The sequence below is a fragment of the Misgurnus anguillicaudatus genome, chromosome 5 (assembly GCF_027580225.2).
Source record: "Misgurnus anguillicaudatus chromosome 5, ASM2758022v2, whole genome shotgun sequence".
Lineage (NCBI taxonomy): Eukaryota > Metazoa > Chordata > Actinopteri > Cypriniformes > Cobitidae > Misgurnus > Misgurnus anguillicaudatus.
In genome coordinates, this window is record NC_073341.2 from 38021270 (window position 1) to 38038854 (window position 17585).

At 34.3% G+C, this 17585-nt stretch overlaps 2 protein-coding genes across 6 annotated transcripts in view; both read left to right on the plus strand.

Moving 5' to 3' along the window:
- Positions 1-221: 221 nt before the first annotated feature.
- On the plus strand, positions 222-12786 carry tmem230b (transmembrane protein 230b). Of its 2 annotated transcripts, none has more exons than XM_055167908.2 (4): positions 222-281; positions 7229-7321; positions 7629-7754; positions 12055-12786. In XM_055167908.2, the coding sequence occupies exons 1-4, from the start codon at positions 279-281 to the stop codon at positions 12193-12195; spliced, it is 363 nt and encodes a 120-aa protein (XP_055023883.1). In that variant the 5' UTR covers positions 222-278; the 3' UTR covers positions 12196-12786. The 2 variants fall into 2 exon arrangements, with proteins under 2 accessions (XP_055023883.1, XP_055023884.1); XM_055167909.2 differs by lacking the exon at positions 222-281 and adding an exon at positions 6863-7069.
- Positions 12787-14877: 2091 nt separating this feature from the next.
- Positions 14878-17585, plus strand: part of igsf9b (immunoglobulin superfamily, member 9b) — a 65744-nt gene continuing 63036 nt past the window's right edge. For 3 of the 4 annotated variants that reach the window (XR_012369746.1, XM_073868129.1, XM_073868130.1), the window contains exon 1: positions 14879-15437. The gene's annotated coding sequence lies outside the window, so the exon portion shown is untranslated. Of the gene's footprint in view, positions 15438-17585 lie in introns of all 4 variants that reach the window. The other variant, XM_073868131.1, reaches the window with a different exon arrangement.

The following is a 17585-nucleotide window of genomic DNA, read 5'->3' on the forward strand; positions in this document are numbered from 1 at the left end:
ATACATTATGGATAAAAATGACGTAACAGTAAGTATTTAGGTAGTATCCTTCAATTCATCCATCCATTCATCCAATTTCCTTCTGCAAATCCAAGACCATGTCTAAAAGGCAAACAGGCCACACATTTTTCCTTTGGCCACTTCTTCCAGCTCCTCCTGTGGGATACCAAGAGTTCCCAGGCTAGCCGTGAGATATAATCTGGAGTCTATTCCTAGTTGGACATGCCTGGAGCCCTGGAAGGCACCCTGGATCCATCATGTCCAATCGTCTAAACTAAATGGTAAATATACTTTATACACATCTGGAATAATGATTCATACTATATACAAATATTTGACCTTATGGATGCTTGTAAATGTGTAGTGGCAGTTTTACTAGAAAAGTTTATAGCAAAAGTTATATTTTTGGAAGCTAATAAAATGTTGATTGAACTTAAACATTGCCAGCATGTCCTTTAAAATACTTTTTGTAGAAGAGCAATGTTGTTTTTGTAGTCAGTGTATGCTTTTTGTAGTTTTTTCTTTCGTTAAGAAATAAATATTATTGTTATTATTGCCTTAAAGATTAATTACTTATTTTCATTTTGTAAATCTCATTTGACATTAATAGTGAAAAGTGTTTGCTTTTCGATTAAATATGTTCAATGTTTTTTGTCACGACAAAACTATTAAGACTTTTTACATTTCTTCATGATAAAACACTTTTGATTGTTTCCCCACTCTTTAGCCTTTAGCCACCCAAAACTTCTCAGCCAAATATGGATCTTTTTTTCTGGCAGACCAAACTCATGCCAGGACATTGCCAAAAATGTGCTGTTTGCTTTTGTTTGGCTAGCCTTACGCCACCACTCCCCCGAATGTTGTTTTACACAAGGATGTGAGAAAAAGAGAGACAGAATTAAAGGGGAAAAGATTTCACTTTTTAAGATGTCAAATAAATCTTTGGTGTCTACAGAATACGTATGAGAATGTTATGCATATAGATAATTTATTATAACATGTTAAAATTTCCCCTTTGTATGTGTGAAAAATGTGCCGTTTTTGGGTGTGTCCCTTTAAATGCTAAACATACTTTTTTTTTTTAAATGCTAAACGTGACTTCAATCCCTCAAGACTTGGTTGTTTAATAAATGTATTAAATCAAATGTCACCATAGTTCAATACTCAAAAATACAAAAGTGCAAATAATTCCAGGCCTAAACCTATACCTCTCTGCTAAAAAAAAAAAACAATAAAACCATTACAGAAAATTCTAATGGTTTCCATTAAAATACCAATAGGAACCATTAGCTTTTACAATTAAAACCACTACACTGTAGTGTGTTTTGGGCCATATTCCATTAGAACCAATACATAGAACCAATAGAACCAATACATACCATTAGAGACCAACAAAGACCAATACACTGTAGTGTGTTTTGGGCCATATTCCATTAGAACCAATAAAATTCCCAATAAAACCAATAGAATTTCTGTGATGGTGTCTATTGTAGCAGGGCTATCCAACAACTAAATAAACCCTAACTAGCTTTTCAGAGGGTACCAATTGGGAAGCAAAGCCTCCTCCCTGTATTATCTCCAAAAATAACAAACTTAAATAACAAAACTGTAGATAAGGCCGGCGCAAGACAAGGTCCTCAAGGTTTACTCTACCTTTCTGGAATTTGTTATGCACAATTGTAATAAGTTTCCCCTCAAAAAAAGAAGAGGAAAAAAATTGGGAAGGACGAGCCCCTATTTTATGTTACGAACCCCTAAGTAAAACCATAAGGAAGGGGAAAACGCAACATAAAGGAAGGACACGTGAAGCCAAATTACTACAAAATATTTATTAAAAAAGAAAACACGAATCAAACGAAACAACCAACCCTAAAAATTAAGTCTTTAAGTAACAAAAATTAATCAAATTACTCCCAATGTTAATTAAATACCTGAAACCTCAACCCAAAACAACTAATCAAACTTACGAATAACGAAAGAAAAAATAAAGAAAACTAAACAAGGAAAAAGAGTTGTTTGCTGGTGCGTATTCTGCTGGTGAGTGCTCTCCTGGCTATTTCCACCAGCATCCATAATATAGCCTCCCACAAGGAACCCAATTTGGAACAGGTGCGCAGGGGTGGACCTACAATTAAAACTCAAGAGTAAGAAAACACGAAAAAAACGCACACACAAGGCAAGAGCTGAACAGAGCTGATCTCTGCACTAAATGGCAGTGCCTTGGTTGGAAAGTGCAGATTAAGGGGCGGTATTATCCCCTTCTGACATCACAAGGGGAGCCAAATTTCAAGAACCTATTTTAAGTTACTGTCCTTTTTCACATTTTCTAGGGTGATAGAAGCACTGGGGACTCAATTATAGCACTTAAACATTTTCCTGAGATCTCCCCTTTAAGACAGAAATGCCCAATGCAAGCCAGATTTGTCCCAGAACATGTTGCTTTTTGGGAATTAGGGAAATCTCAAATCCTTATTGAAAACAAGTGATTTTAAATGCAAGTAATTCACAAGTAGTTATAATATTACGTCAATATAGCCTATATAATATATTAATGGGTGTTCGTAATGGTTCTATGTATTTACATATATTGCTATATAACTAACGATGTTGTTTTTTATTTTTTTCTTGCATTCTGTTTTCATTATTGAATGTTCTCTTTTTGATTTACTTTACTTAATTTACATAATATTTCACATAGTTTTAATAAATTAGCGTTGTTTTCGATTATGGAGCTTTTTTTTTTTTTTTTTTTTTTTTTTTTTTTTTTTTTTTTTTTTTTTTTTTTTTTTTTTTTTTTTATTGAATAGAAAAGTATATCAACAACAAAGGCAAATATATATTCACAGTTTAAATAAGTATAACAGGCTCAACACAAGAAGAAATTGAAAAAATAAATAGAAATCTGAAATAATAATTTAAATGAATTTAAATAACACGTAAAAGAAAAATAAATAAATGAATAAAACAAAGATACATATTAGGGGCAGTATCACAATAAATTAAATGACGTCAATAAGTAAAGCAGCTTCATAGCACTCTGACCTTTCATCTTATTAAGGGCTTTGGAAAAACATTTTAAGTCATTTTTGAATACAATAAGTAGTGGGGGGGATTTAAAGAATCTACATTTATGAATGAAATATTTTGCTAATATTACAATGTTATTAAGCAAGAAAGAATTAACACAACAGTCTTGAAATACTCCAAATAAAATATGATGCAAAGAAAAAACAAAATTATCAGCAACCACCTCTTTTTCTATCAACCAGTCCTGAAGTGATATCCAGAACAGTTTGGAAAAATTACACAAGAAAAAAATATGATCTGTGTCTTCAGATTGGCTTTCACAAAAGGAACAGGGGACCATTTCTATATTAAATTTCTGATTTAAGAATTTATAAGAAGGATAAATCTCATTTAAAATTTTGAAATGTATTTCTTTAGCCTTAGGAGGAACAGGAAATTTCAAATAAGCCGTTCGAAGAAAAGTCACAGTATTCTTATCAAACATGTGATCTAATTTGTTTCTTTTAACTTGACAGGGATAACAGGTTTTTAAAATGACCTGTCTTATATATTTGTTAGTACAACTATCACTTTTAAACTGAAAATCTCCAATATATAAGGCTGGGAGAACTGGTTTAACTTCAGAATAGGAAAGAGAGGATTTCATCAGCATTTTTATGCCAGAAGGTATTGCATTCACAACAATGAAAAACTCTTTCGGGTGACAGGCAAAACCATGTTTCAAAGTAAAAGCATTATAATCTAAAATGTTACCCTGTTCATCCATTAGATCTCTCACTGACCATATACTTCTGTTTAACCAATTCTTATAGCATAAAGATCTGTTCTTGTGCAATATATATCTGTTGTTCCAAATTGAAGCATTATGAGGTGTAAAATTGTGTGTATGTGCCAATTTCCAAAATAAGAGTACTTGTTGATGGAATGTAGATAGTTTCACTGGGAGTTTAGATAAATCAAAATCACATTTGAGAAAAAATTTAATTCCACCATATTCTTGAAACAGAGCTGATGGAACTGTAAACCAAAAACTATCTTCTTTACATAGAAACATTTTTAACCATTTAAGTTTTAACAAAGTATTCATGTTTTCAAATTCAATTACATTCAAACCACCTTGTTCATAGGATTTTGTAGTGTCTGTTTTTTTAATATAATGGGCTTTGTGCTTCCAAATAAAATTAAACATTTTTTGGGAACATACTTTGATGAAATTTGAGGGGGGAGCCAAAGAAAAAGCGGGATAAATCAGTCTTGATAAATATTCAACCTTCGTTAGCAAGATTCGGCCAAAGATGGAAATGTCCCTTTGTAACCAGCAATTTAATACACGGTTTGCTTTTTGCAAGTTATTATCAAAGTTTTCTTTCGTACTTATTTTCTGATCTTTGGTAACTATAATGCCTAGATATTTCACTTTATCTTTTACCGGAATATTATGCAAACAAGCACTATCACTCTGATGCAGGGCAAGAAGTTCACATTTGCTTAGATTCAACTGTAGTCCTGATGCCTTAGAAAACACATTAACTAATGAGATGGCCAGAGGAACTTGGTCTTTGTTTTTTAAGAAGAGTGTAGTATCGTCTGCCAGTTGACTAATTGCTATACTTTTACCAAATACTTTTAATTTTTGTACCGTTTGATCATGAATAACTAAAGTAGATAACATATCCGCAGCCAAAATGAATAAAAGAGGGGATAGAGGGCATCCCTGCCTTATTCCACGACTGACAGGAAATCTTTGTGATGTACCACAAGGAAGAGAAATCGAACTGTTCATACCTTTATAGATCATTTTTATAATATTGACAAAGTGCTCACCAAAACCAAAACTTTCTAAAGCTTTAAATAAAAACCTATGTTCTAGCGTGTCAAAGGCTTTCTTAAAGTCTAAGAAAAGAATATATCCATCATCCTCTATCAAGTGATTGTATTCTACCACATCCATTACTAGCCTTATATTATTGTGAATGGACCTTTCCTTAAGAAATCCCGATTGAACCTCATTAACTACTCCATTAAGTCCTTTTTTTAATCGATTGACAAAGACGTGTGTGAAAATTTTATAGTCACTGTTAAGTAAAGTGATTGGGCGGAGATTATCTAAAATTCTATGATCTTTATCTGGTTTGGGAATTAATGTAATCAAGCCTTGACTCATTGTGGGGCCCAATGAACCATCTTCAATAGATTCACTAAGGGCATTAAATAGTAGCATTTTCAATTCATTCCAAAAGAATTTATAAAAATTCCCTGTAAGGCCGTCAGGACCAGGCGATTTGTTTGGTTTGAGTTTCTGAACAGCTAAATCAAGTTCTTCCATACATAGTTGCGCATCACAAAGATCTCTCAATTCATTGTTAATCTTGGGAATATAATTTATAATTTTTTCAAAAAAGTCATCACACTCATTTGGAGAAAAATTAGACAAATACAAGTCACTATAGAAATCATGTATTTTTTTGCTAATTATTTTAGGATCAGTAATTTCAACATCATTTACAATTAGGGAAACAATACTGTTTTTTGATTGGCGTCTTTTTTCCAATCTACAAAAATAAGACGTGCTCTTCTCTCCCTCTTCTATCCATTTGGCTCTTGAACGAATGTATGCACCTTTAGCTTTTTTAATGTACAAGTCATCCAGTTGTGATTGAAGAGAAATAAGATTACTTTTTTCTAAGCTATTCAGAGAAATTTTACTACAGTACTTATTAATTTCAGATACAATTTTGTGTTCAGTTTGTTTTCTTATTTTGGCAAGCATTTTACTATAGTTTATAGAAAATTCACAAATTCTAAATTTAAGGAACTCCCACCTGGCTTTATGAGAACTGAAGTCATTACTGTTTTCAATTTCTCTAATCAAATCTTTTAACTTAGCACAAAATCCTTCATTTACAAGCAAATCAGAATTAAACTTCCAATATCCCTTACAATGTGAAATTTTACTTGTTGGCGTAACATCCAAGGCAATAGCACAGTGATCTGTTAAAGGTGCTGGTGAAATAGTGCAATGCTTAACGAAATGTAACAAATTATCTGAAATCAACCAATAGTCGATCCTTGATTTGCTAGAGGCATTGGGTCTAAACCATGAGAACTGTTTGGTGTTAGGGTTAAAATGTCTCCATACATCCAATAATTTAAGATTATTGCAAAAATTTGTAATCAGAGAGTTTGGTTGAGGGGTACTACTTTTAGGTGGATGTCTGTCAAGAGTTTCATCTGGTGTAACATTAAAGTCTCCACCTATAACAATATTATCTGTTGGGAACAACTTCTTAAAGTCACAAACTAAACAGGAAACATCAGCAAAAAGCTGCTGATTTTGTTTTACATTATTATAGCCATAAATATTAATCAAAATAAAAAAGACGGATTCAATATCCATAACAATTGCAACCCAATGTCCATTAGAATCAGTTTTAACAGAGATAACTTTTCCTGGACAGTTGTTAAATAAAATAGCAGTTCCTGCAGAGTGGGAGGATCCGTGGCTTAGTAACACTTTATCTCCCCATTGACTCGACCAAAAAGCTGCATCAGCAACAATAGAGTGCGTCTCTTGTAAAAAGATGCAATGCGAACCAGTTCCTTTACAGAATAAAAACATAGCCTTTCTTTTGACCTTGTTTTGAATACCCCGAACATTTAAAGAGAGTAATGAAAACGGTAACTTAACTGGAAACATAAAAAAAAAAAAAAAAAAAAAAAAAAAATCGAAAAAAAAAAAAAAAAAAAAAAAAAAAAAAAAAAAAAAAAATCGATTATGGAGCTCCCTCGTGCGGTGTTATGTTGTAAACGTCATCAACGTGCAGAGGCCGCATGCGCATGCGTGACACCAAACCCGGAAGCGTTCGCTATGTAAACACGACATTGTTGTGCCGTGTCGTGTCTGACCCAAATTGTCAAAGATTTACGTAAAATATTACTTTTAAATGACTGATGGAGTTGATTCAAGCGTAAATTCAAACAAATTTCTTGATACTACGTCGTGTGAAATTGTCGCCTGGAAAGCAGCAACTTTAGGATTAAGGTAGCGAAACACGGTTAAACATGTTTATATTTGCTTATAATCATTGATAACTGGAAAGTAAAATGTCTTATGTGTCAGAATAGATGTACAACGTTGCTGTACATAAATAGTATTGGTGCATGATGGTGGTGTTTTTGAAATCATATGTTTGTTATAAAGTCAGGGGTAAAGATGCCACCACGAAACATGATGAATTCTGGAGTGAGATACTCAAAACTAGCTAGTGATGATGATGGATACATTGATCTCCAGGTAAGAGAGAGCACGAGGCTTTTAATGCACTCGAGTGTAATTCACTTTAATATGAATCCATTTCAGAGAGTAAATCATACGTCTGTCTGTTTCTCTCTTATCAAAGTTTTGGAGTTATATCGGCATTGCTTTGTGCTTCTCTGTTCATGCATTCATTCATAAATTATACAATTTATCTATGTGGTCTGTCTGTCCATAACTAAAGTATATTTTAATAATTTATTTTCACCCCTGCCCATTGCTGTTCTTTATACTGAGGGCTGCAGTAATGCATCATGTTATTGTGCACTGTTATTTCTTCTCTAAGTTTAAGAAGAGTCCACCTAAAGTCCCTTATAAAGCGATCGCCCTGGCAGCAGGTCTCTTCCTCATTGGCTCTATACTGATCGTCATCGGGTCTCTCCTGTTAGCAGGATACTTTGAAGTGAACGATGTGAGTGTTGTACAACATTATTGTGGTTTTTATTACATTCTGTTATGATTTCTCTTCATGTTGTGTCACTATTGGTCATTTAAAAACCTATTCCTAAATTCTGCTTTGTGTGCATTCATTTGTTGATAACGTGATTTACACTCTTCAAGTAGTCTTATAGTCTTTAGTAGGCCTTTATTAATGCTTATTACACGGCTCTCTGGAATGCTTGATTCTGATTGGTCAGTTGAGACATTTGCAGGTTCGTTCTTTTCAAATAATAACCGCTCCAAAGTAATAACGCATAGCCGGTGCTACTTGTATGTTGTAAATCCCTCCGCGCCAACAAAGATTACTGTTTGGCGCCATCTTGTGACAAACACTGGAGAACCACAATTAAGAATGGAAAATTTTGACATTCATTTTAACATGTACAGAAAAAAACAAAACATTTAAACAGCGGATAGAAGAAAGAACAACGACAAGACACAGAGAGCTTAGACTGAACTTGACAAAATAGAGCATGACAGCTACGAAGCCAACACACAAAAAAATACAGAATGGGCATTAAAACTTCTCAAAGACTGGCTAAAAGAGAAAAAATGGAGACAGACAAGTATGAAGCAGAGGATCTTAATAAGGTATTACGATCATTTTATGCATCTGTGCAAAGTTTCGCGGAAGGATAAAAATGTTAATTTAAAACAAATATGCCAATAAAATGTTTCAAATTCATATTCATGTCCAGGTTTTTTTCTTATGTGACAAGTAGCCGTGTAATAAGCGGGATAATGTAGAGGCAGCCGGTAGTTATTGGGTAAATAAGCCCCTTCAGTGTGATACATGATCACACTGTCGGGGCTTATTTCCCGATAACTACCGGCTGCCTCTACATTATCCCTTACATGTAATGCAATGTAATGCATTTTACAGAACAGACACCAAAGCTTAACCAAATCCAAAAATCCAAATGAAGGTTGTTGGTTTAAATTGTAAAACCGTCATTGGTTTAATGTGTCGCAATCATGCCGTACAGGCTCAGTGCATTAAAATCTTGTTTCATAGTTCTACGATTTTTAGGTGAAATGAATTTTAAACATCTTTTCTAGTCTTAATTTATATTATTCTCACCATGAATATAGCCTTAGAAGCTGGCATGGCATTTAAAGAAAGAAAGAAAATCTTGCTTAGTCAATCCACACCAGTGGTTCTCAAACTTTTTTGGCGTGCGGCCCCCGTTTTGTACAATGCATCCCTTTATAGACCCCCAAAAGAAAATTTATGACATAAACAATTCCAAAATTTTAATTAAACAAAACATATTCAATTATACAATGTGGTGCTGTTGGTTATTTGGTTCATTTTTTTAAGGTTTAATTACACAGAATTTATGATAAATTAATGTATTTTATAAAAAGTAATTTAACTGGACCCCCATCTCAGGGCCCTCAGTTTAAGAATCACGGACCTACACATCAGTTGATGATTTTGCATGACTATATCAAATGTGAGGATCTCAAACTGTTTTAATACATAGTAGCAGATTGAGATTAAACCGTGCTGCTCAGTGCACCCGATGCAGGGGTTAATCCCTATAAGGTGTTCAGATTTAGTAAGAGATCTCTTAAGATCCTTCCCATCTGCAGTGTGCCCCATTTTTGTTTCAGATTGTCCAGACCAGAAAGATTGGGGTATTTTACCATCCAGATGTCTAGTATTTAAAGCGTAACTAAGCCCCTGTTCAGAGCCTGACTCCATCCACTGGCAATATTTTAAAAATGCAAGAAAAGTGGGCAGATCCCAACAGAGATAGAGGGTACAAACTTAGCTCGTACCAAGGGTGTGGGGAGATCGTAACAAGGGCACGGTGAGCTTCAAATTGCTTACGTAGGGTCGTACCACTTACGTCACGCGGTACCGCAACCTTCAATAGGAAAATTCATTTGCAGTAGCCACGTTCAACCTGAAGAGGGCAGCACTAAGATGTTTTTACACCATATATTGTAGCATTGAAGCACTTTATACCCAAATGTCAAAAAAGTTACTCAAATCAATGAACAGCACTAATAAAGCCTCATTCTTACAGATTGGTTTATGGTTTAGTTACTCTTTAAATTTCTGTTAAAGGCTGCACTCATAATTGAGTAGTGGTTATTTTAATTTACCTGCTATGTGACCTGTGTCCAGCTGCATGAGAACCGCTGTTCAGTGGCGACCTGTGACTTCTCTTCCGTGGGGCGTGAATTCAGAAAATGTGTTCGGTGCATCATGTAAACCTATGTGCAACATGCATGTCAAAATGTGTGCCTGCTGCGCGCGCGTCAAAAGGGTTTATGATAAAAGAGACGCTCACGTTCACTAAATACTTGCAAGACACTCACTTAACAGTAAACTCTGATAACACATGTGATTAAAGGTGCAGTGTGTAATTTTTAGAAGAATCTCTTGACAGAAATGCAAAATAATATACAAACTATATTATCAGGGGTGGAATAAAGACCTTTCATAATGAACCGTTTTGTGTTTATTAGCTTAAAACGAGACCTTTTTATCTACATACACAGAGGGTCCCCTTACATGGAAGCCATTTTGTGCCGCCATTTTTCTAAAGAAGCCCTTAACGGACAATTTTTTTTACTAAGTTGTCTCTTATGATTACATGTTTGTCCGGTGGCGGCTACTCGCAATTTGCAACCTTGCCACTAGATGCCACTAAAATGTACACACTGCACCTCTTTTTTGCAAACACAAAAGTGTCCGTTTTATCATAAACCCTTTAGACACGTGCGCCAAACACATATTTTGACAGGACGAGCCACACACGACTGGCTAAATACATGTTGTGATGAGCTACGCATCGTGCGTTTTCGAAAAAGAGTCACCGGTCGCCACCTTATAGCTACGTTTCCCTGGACAGGGCTTATCCTAGTCCCAAACTAAAATGCATGTTTGAGGCGGCTTAATTTATAAACACCCTGTACTATCTTAAAATATATCAGTGCCGTTGTTTAGTCTCCAGATGCACACCAGTATTGTTTTTTTTAAGGTTTACTTAAAAGTCCTAATATAACTAAGGCCTAGTCCTGGATTAATCTAAAGCTTTTTTGTGAAACTGCCCCATAATGTTAAAAGTTTGCTGTGCTATAATCTAAACAGCAAGTGTCTACTAAATGCAGCATTATGCCGATCTATTTGATCAATACTTATTTTCATTTTTCCATATTTTTATTATATATTTTTATAGTTTATTTAAAGCTCACCTAACACATGTTGTTTCTGGATTACTGATATTTATCTGGAGTACCTATAGAGTAGTATTACATCCTTTATATCTCCGAAGACTCTTTAGTTTAATCAGATTTATAAAAGAAAGATTAGCTTTATTGATTCTTTCCGATAACGTACGAAAACATGAAGGAGGAGTTACTACCGCGGGAGGAGCGAGTACGAGTCATACAACACTATACAACACTGTTTAACTTATAATTCACTACATGTTTGTGTCATTTATATAATATGCACTAGCATTTCATAAAACAGAAGTCTTACTTACCGCATGCGACTCATGACCCGGTTGGGACTTTTCAATGAAATCCAGCGCATCAAACACATACGCATAATAAACTATATCTATATCGGGTTCAGGTATAAAGTGATTCGGGTAATTTCGGGTAGATTTCTTCGGACCCTAGAAGACCTCTACATAAAATACTGTTGAATTACCCCTTTAAATAACATAAAAACTAAATATAATGACGAATGTAACCGGGAGGGTTGCTGTTTAAAACAATCCAGTTAGTTTAGGAGTGTTACACATGCATTACATTTGTATGAATAACCTCACAGCTATAATTAGGTCTGTTGTGGGAACCAGGCACGCAAGATATTGCAAAACAATTGCAATGTCACAAAAGTACATACCGCAATAACCAAATGATTGAAGTTACGTAAAGTCAAAGTTTTAGGTTGATGCAGGTGGCAGAGAGACTGATAAGACAAAGAGAGTGATGCTTTCTTTCTCCCAGAAGAAATGTGATGTATGTTTAAGTTTAATTTGACTTTACAAACTTAAAGAATTTTCGCATTTTAAAGCAAGTTTTCACATATTGCTTTTTTCCCTTCAATATCGTACAACCCTAGTAGGAACGTAGCCTTTCATTTTAAGGCAGGTGTCAGGTGTGGCTTATTTATAAAGTGATGAATCATTAAATGTCCAGCTCTTGTAACTATACCGAGAGTCTTTGAGGTCTTCTGAAAAGTTGTGCTTTGGGACAGTTACCTGACAAGTACTTGACATTTGTGTCTTTTCGTCATTTCACAGCACCGTGATCGAACCATTCCTGTCCTAATTATCGGAATCCTTGTCTTCCTCCCTGGATTTTACCACCTGCGCATCGCCTACTACGCCTACAAGGGTTACCGCGGTTACTCTTACGATGACATCCCAGACTTTGATGACTAAAGACAGCGGGCGTCCGAGGAATTGAGCCTCGTTCGCATGCGTGGAGACGCACCTGCGCTCTGATGCATCTAAATGGCCTGACCGGCTCTGTTTATTTAAATTTCATCGACTGAGAAAGTGGTTTGAATTCATGAAGTGCTATGATTACTTTCATGTGATGAAAAGCATTTTATATCAGAGAGAATTCATCATCAGATAACATTATAGAGTTCACTGTTCAGTTGCTATATTAGTATTCTGTAGTGAGTTACAGGCATGCAAAGCCTCCAGCAAGAAAACTACAATTTGTCTGATTTATGTTGAAAATCTATTATTAATAATCTTTGCTTATTTTTAAACACAGTGCTGCTGTAAAAATAAAATGTTACTTTTAAGGACACTTGGCACAGAAGTCACTGCGGTTTCTTTAAATTTGAAGCAGAAGTGGTTCATGTTTGTAATTTTCATAAATCACTTGCAGACTTGTGTATGACGTGACTCGCGTCCCCGCAATGTCTGCATGTCGTGCCACTGGATTTAAATTATTTTCCATGATGTGAATTTTTCCCACACCAGAGAATGCTCTGATTAAATAATTTGTTGTAAATCACAGAGTGCTTTTTCCATGATTTTGTGGGTTTTGAGACTTCAGAATTAATCAGTTTAAGGTGAATTCAAAGGAAATGTTTTTCAATAATGTTCCTATAGTGGCGATGGTCAACTTACGCCCCCGCGTGGATGAGAAATGAATTGCGCACATTTCATTTTAAGTGTGCTTTATTGGCATGACAAAAAGTACATGGGGTGGTTTCCCAGAAAAGAGCTTATCCTAGTCTAAGACTAAAATGCATCTTTGAGCTGTCCTTATTTTAAAACACCTTGTACTGACACATCTTATATCAGTGGCATTCTTTTGTCTCAAGATGCACACCTGTATTGTTTTTTGTCCCAGTTTTTAAAAACTACTTAAATGTCATAATATAACTAAGGCCTAGTCCTGGATTAATCTAAACCCTGTCCCGGAAACCACCTCCATTTGCAGAAAGCATTTGCAGCTGGGCTGCACAAATAGTGCAAATAAAAGTAAAAATGTATAGTGCAATATTAAAAGTAAAGTAATAAGTTATAGAAATAAAATCAAAGAATAAGAACAGAAAGCTAAACACAAAGTTAAAAAAGCTGTAATATACATTAAGTATCTAAATATAATTGAGACATTACATCACAAAATAACTATTAAACTATTTGATAACCTATTAAAGTGAGTGCAGTCTTTTTAAACAAAAATATTGTTTATAGTGTATCTAAATAACATGGTTTTGAATTATAAAATCAGAAACCAGATGCTCACTAATGGCTATATATAGTTGGTAAAACTACATTGAATTCTGTAAAAATAGAAAAATATTATAAGAAATATGGCTTGTCTACAGATATTAGTTTGTTTACATGTACAGATTGTAACTTTATAATACTTCAATCAATATATTTATATATTAATATATATAGTATAAATATAAAGAGAGAGAGATTAATACACTGCAAAAAATGATTTTCAAGAAAATATTTTCTTAGTTTTTTTTTTTGTCTTGTTCTCAGTAAAAGTAAGGCAAGGCAAGGCAAGTTTATTTGTATAACACATTTCATACACCGAGGTCATTCAGTATCTAAAGTATCTAAAAATTCAAAAAAAATTCTTAATGAGCAAAATGACCCAAGTCTACCCAAGTCTAGTTTTTAGACTAAAAATATAAAATTTAAGTGATTTTGCGCATAAAACAAGCAAAAAAATTTGCTAATTGGGTAAACAAAAAAATCTTAAACATTTTCCTCAAACACCAAATTCAAGAAAAATCTGCTTACCCCATTCGCAGATTTTTTTTTTCTTGTTTTATGCACAAAATCAATTAAATGTGATATTTTTTGTCTAAAAACTAGACTTATTTTCTTGGGTCGTTTTGCTAATCAAAAAAGCATCTTAATTTAAGAATTTTTAAAAGTATTTTAAAAATACTAAGAAATGTTTTTCTTGAAAATCATTTTTTGCAGTGTATAAAACAAAAGTTTGCTGTAATTATGCAGCTGGTTGCCAGTAACTTACTGTCGGAGATAAAGACTAAAAATGTTTAATGTTCATTTAACTGTTGCAAGTAAATAACCTTAATGTAAAATCTACAGTAAGTTACTGGCAGCTAGTTGCCCATTAATACTAATTAATATTCACTGTACACCATAAATAAAAATAAAATATTGTACATTTTTGGGGCTCATAAAAGATATAAGAGGGGTCTTTGACCACTTAAATGACAGTCACAGCATTAAAGGGATAGTTCACTCAAAAATGAGTGAAAACGAATATTGTCATCATTAATCACCCTTATGTTGTAACAAAACTGCATACATTTATTTTGTAACCAAACCAATCATAAGCCCCATTAACTTTATTTCCTACTATGGAAGTGAATGGGGTTCCTCAAAATATCTTCCTCCATGTACATCAAAGCAAAGACATTTATATAGGTTTGTAACAACATGAGGTTGAGTAAATTATGACAAATTTTTTATTTTTGGGTGAACTATCCCGTTAAAACATTTAAAGCATCATTTGAATATTTGTAAAAATCTTTTTGTTAATTTTTTTGTTTCATGTGTGTTCAAATGCTTTTGAAATGTGACATAAAAGGTCCGTGCCAAAAAATACTGAGAGAGAGAGAGAGAGAGAGAGAGACAATGAGAAAGTGGGAGGGAGAGAGAGCGCGCTGTGAGAATCACTCCGTGTTTGTGAATGGATGAGCAGTGTTACGATGTTTCCAGCGTGTTTCTCTCTCTGTGTGTTTGTAACGCTGATGGACGAATTCAGAAACTACAGAAAGTTTTCACGGGACTCAAACCTTCAACCCTGAGAAACTTTAAAGGAAACGACATCGCGCGCACGAGGATTTTCACTTCGCAATCTGTATGAACGTCAAATTGCGTTTAATAAACACAACAGCAAACGCGTGCGCGAGTGAGTGAGTGGGATTTGTGATTTTATTGAGGCTTCTGCTAGAGGAACTTTGAAATTGTGGTTTTCTGACAGTCAGAAGAGATCCTGAAGTTTCAAAGTACGGCACCATTAATTGTAACAAACGTGAAGAGTTGATACATCGTTTTTTGTTGTTTTTTATCACATTACTTTTCCCAATTGGAATTTGAGGAAAACCATAGTACCATCGATGGATTGAGTTGTTTATTTCATCATTACAGTCAAGTGCCTCATTAAGGTAAGACCGACACACACACCTGCTTATCTACAGTATATGTATATATGCATGCATGCATAAACAAGTAGCCATATTGCAGTCGTGTGCCAGCATATATTATTCTACCAACATACATACTTCATAAATAAGGCTATTAATCACGTATTATTTAAATCACAAGTTGCATGAAAGATTTGTATATAGTATAAAATAAAATGATGTGTTGCTCGTGGCTTGACTTTAAAACTTTATTCTGACTGCTTCAATACCTTTCTGAAACTGCATTCAAGTATGCCATAAATCAATAAACTCTGAAGCAAAGATCAGATGAATAATATGTTTATTACACATTTAGTATGATGTGTATGCTTGTTAAGTCATTGGCCACACGGATATTTAAATGTCTTTGCAGGTGTAATGCTCAAAAGTCAAAATGTAGGGTTATTATATTAAAATTTTGGCTTTGTGTGACTTCGTTTGACTTCATCAATGTACCCAAAGGAATTAAATGGTTTGCCAAACACGTGCTTTCTGCTCTCTTGGCTAATATTAAAGCCGTTTAACTTGTCTTGCCTGGATTAGTTTGTGGTATTCTCTGGTCATTGGGTCATGGTTAACCATGTCATAATGCATGGCTTAAACTGAAATAGGGATGAGGGTCAAGCTTTACTGTCTTGCCTTCTGCTCATGGTCTTGTGTTCCTGAACTGTATTTAAGCAGGTATTATTGATCCACATTAAAGAGCGTGTTGTCATACACCCAGCTGCTCTGAGATCAAAGGTCGCACTACAGGAAGCACAGGTTCATCATACAGTCTCATTTCTTTGTCTTGTATTCTTCTCTGTCTGTTTTCTCAGGCATCTATTAATCCATTCGTACAATGGCCACACACATACACGATGTGCCTTTCATAACTCAATAGCTTTGACATACGGTATTTGCTCATGTAAAACTTGTGCTATTGGATTTGCATTACATTCTCTAAAGGTTTGCCAAAGCATGCATTGCTATTAGTTTCCAAAGCGGATTACGGTCGTTCTGCAACAAATGAAAATGTTGTGTTTGTGTTTAATGAGATCATGCAACAGAGTTCATGCATAAATCGCAAGACTAAGTCTGTGGTATTATCTCATAGTTGATCTTGTTAAAGGGATAGTTCACCCGAAAATAAAAATTCTCAAGTTGTTACAAACTTGTATAAATGTCTTTGTTTTGCTGAACACAAAGGAAGATGTTTTGAGCAATGTTTGTAACCAGCAGCATTGACTTCCATAGTATTTTTGTTTCCTACTATGGAAGTCAATGGTGCTCCTGTCCTAAAAAAATTTACAGTACTGCATGCTGATAGGTGCAGATGATCTGCTCTGAGCACAAATCAAAGTCAACATATGTATAAGATGTGTTAGTATACAGGGTGTACCACATGTAAAATAAGTATAGGGTTTAATAGACTTACAGTATGTCAACCGTGTTATTTTTACTGCTGCAGTCACTAAAAAAATCAAACATCAGACATGCATGCTGTGTCTCACAACTGGTTGTAGGAACTTGAACAGTGTAGCTGACTACACTAGTATACAAAAAAAACAGTATCTATACTTAGTAGGGCTGTCAAACAATTAATCGTGATAAATCACATACAAAATAAAAGTTTGTTTTTGCACAATATATGTGTGTGTACTGCGTATATAATTATTTTGTGTGTATAAATTAATTGTATTTAATTGTCACTTGCACATTCTGGCACAAAATACTGAAAGACTTTAACTGTTGCAATCATAAACTTGATTTTATGTGACATTTTGATGTGACTCATTATTCATTTTTCTTTTTTTAAGTGTATTTTTGTTAGTTTGTTGATGTAAATGTTCCAACTGGGACAGATATTGTGCTATTTTCAAAGACTGTAATTAAATGTTCATGTTAAATATTCTGGTTGCATTTTTAAGTAAAAATGTAACTGCTTAACTAGGCACGTAATATAAAAATATCTATAAATCAATCGAATCGTAATTGCATCAAAGAAGCGCTTAATGTATCGTAAAAACCCCGCCGTAATATCGAATCGTAATCAACTGTCCGATTTACACTCCTGAGACAGACAGACAGACAGACAGACAGATAGATTTTTATTAGGGCTGCAAACGATTAATTGCGATTAATCACTTA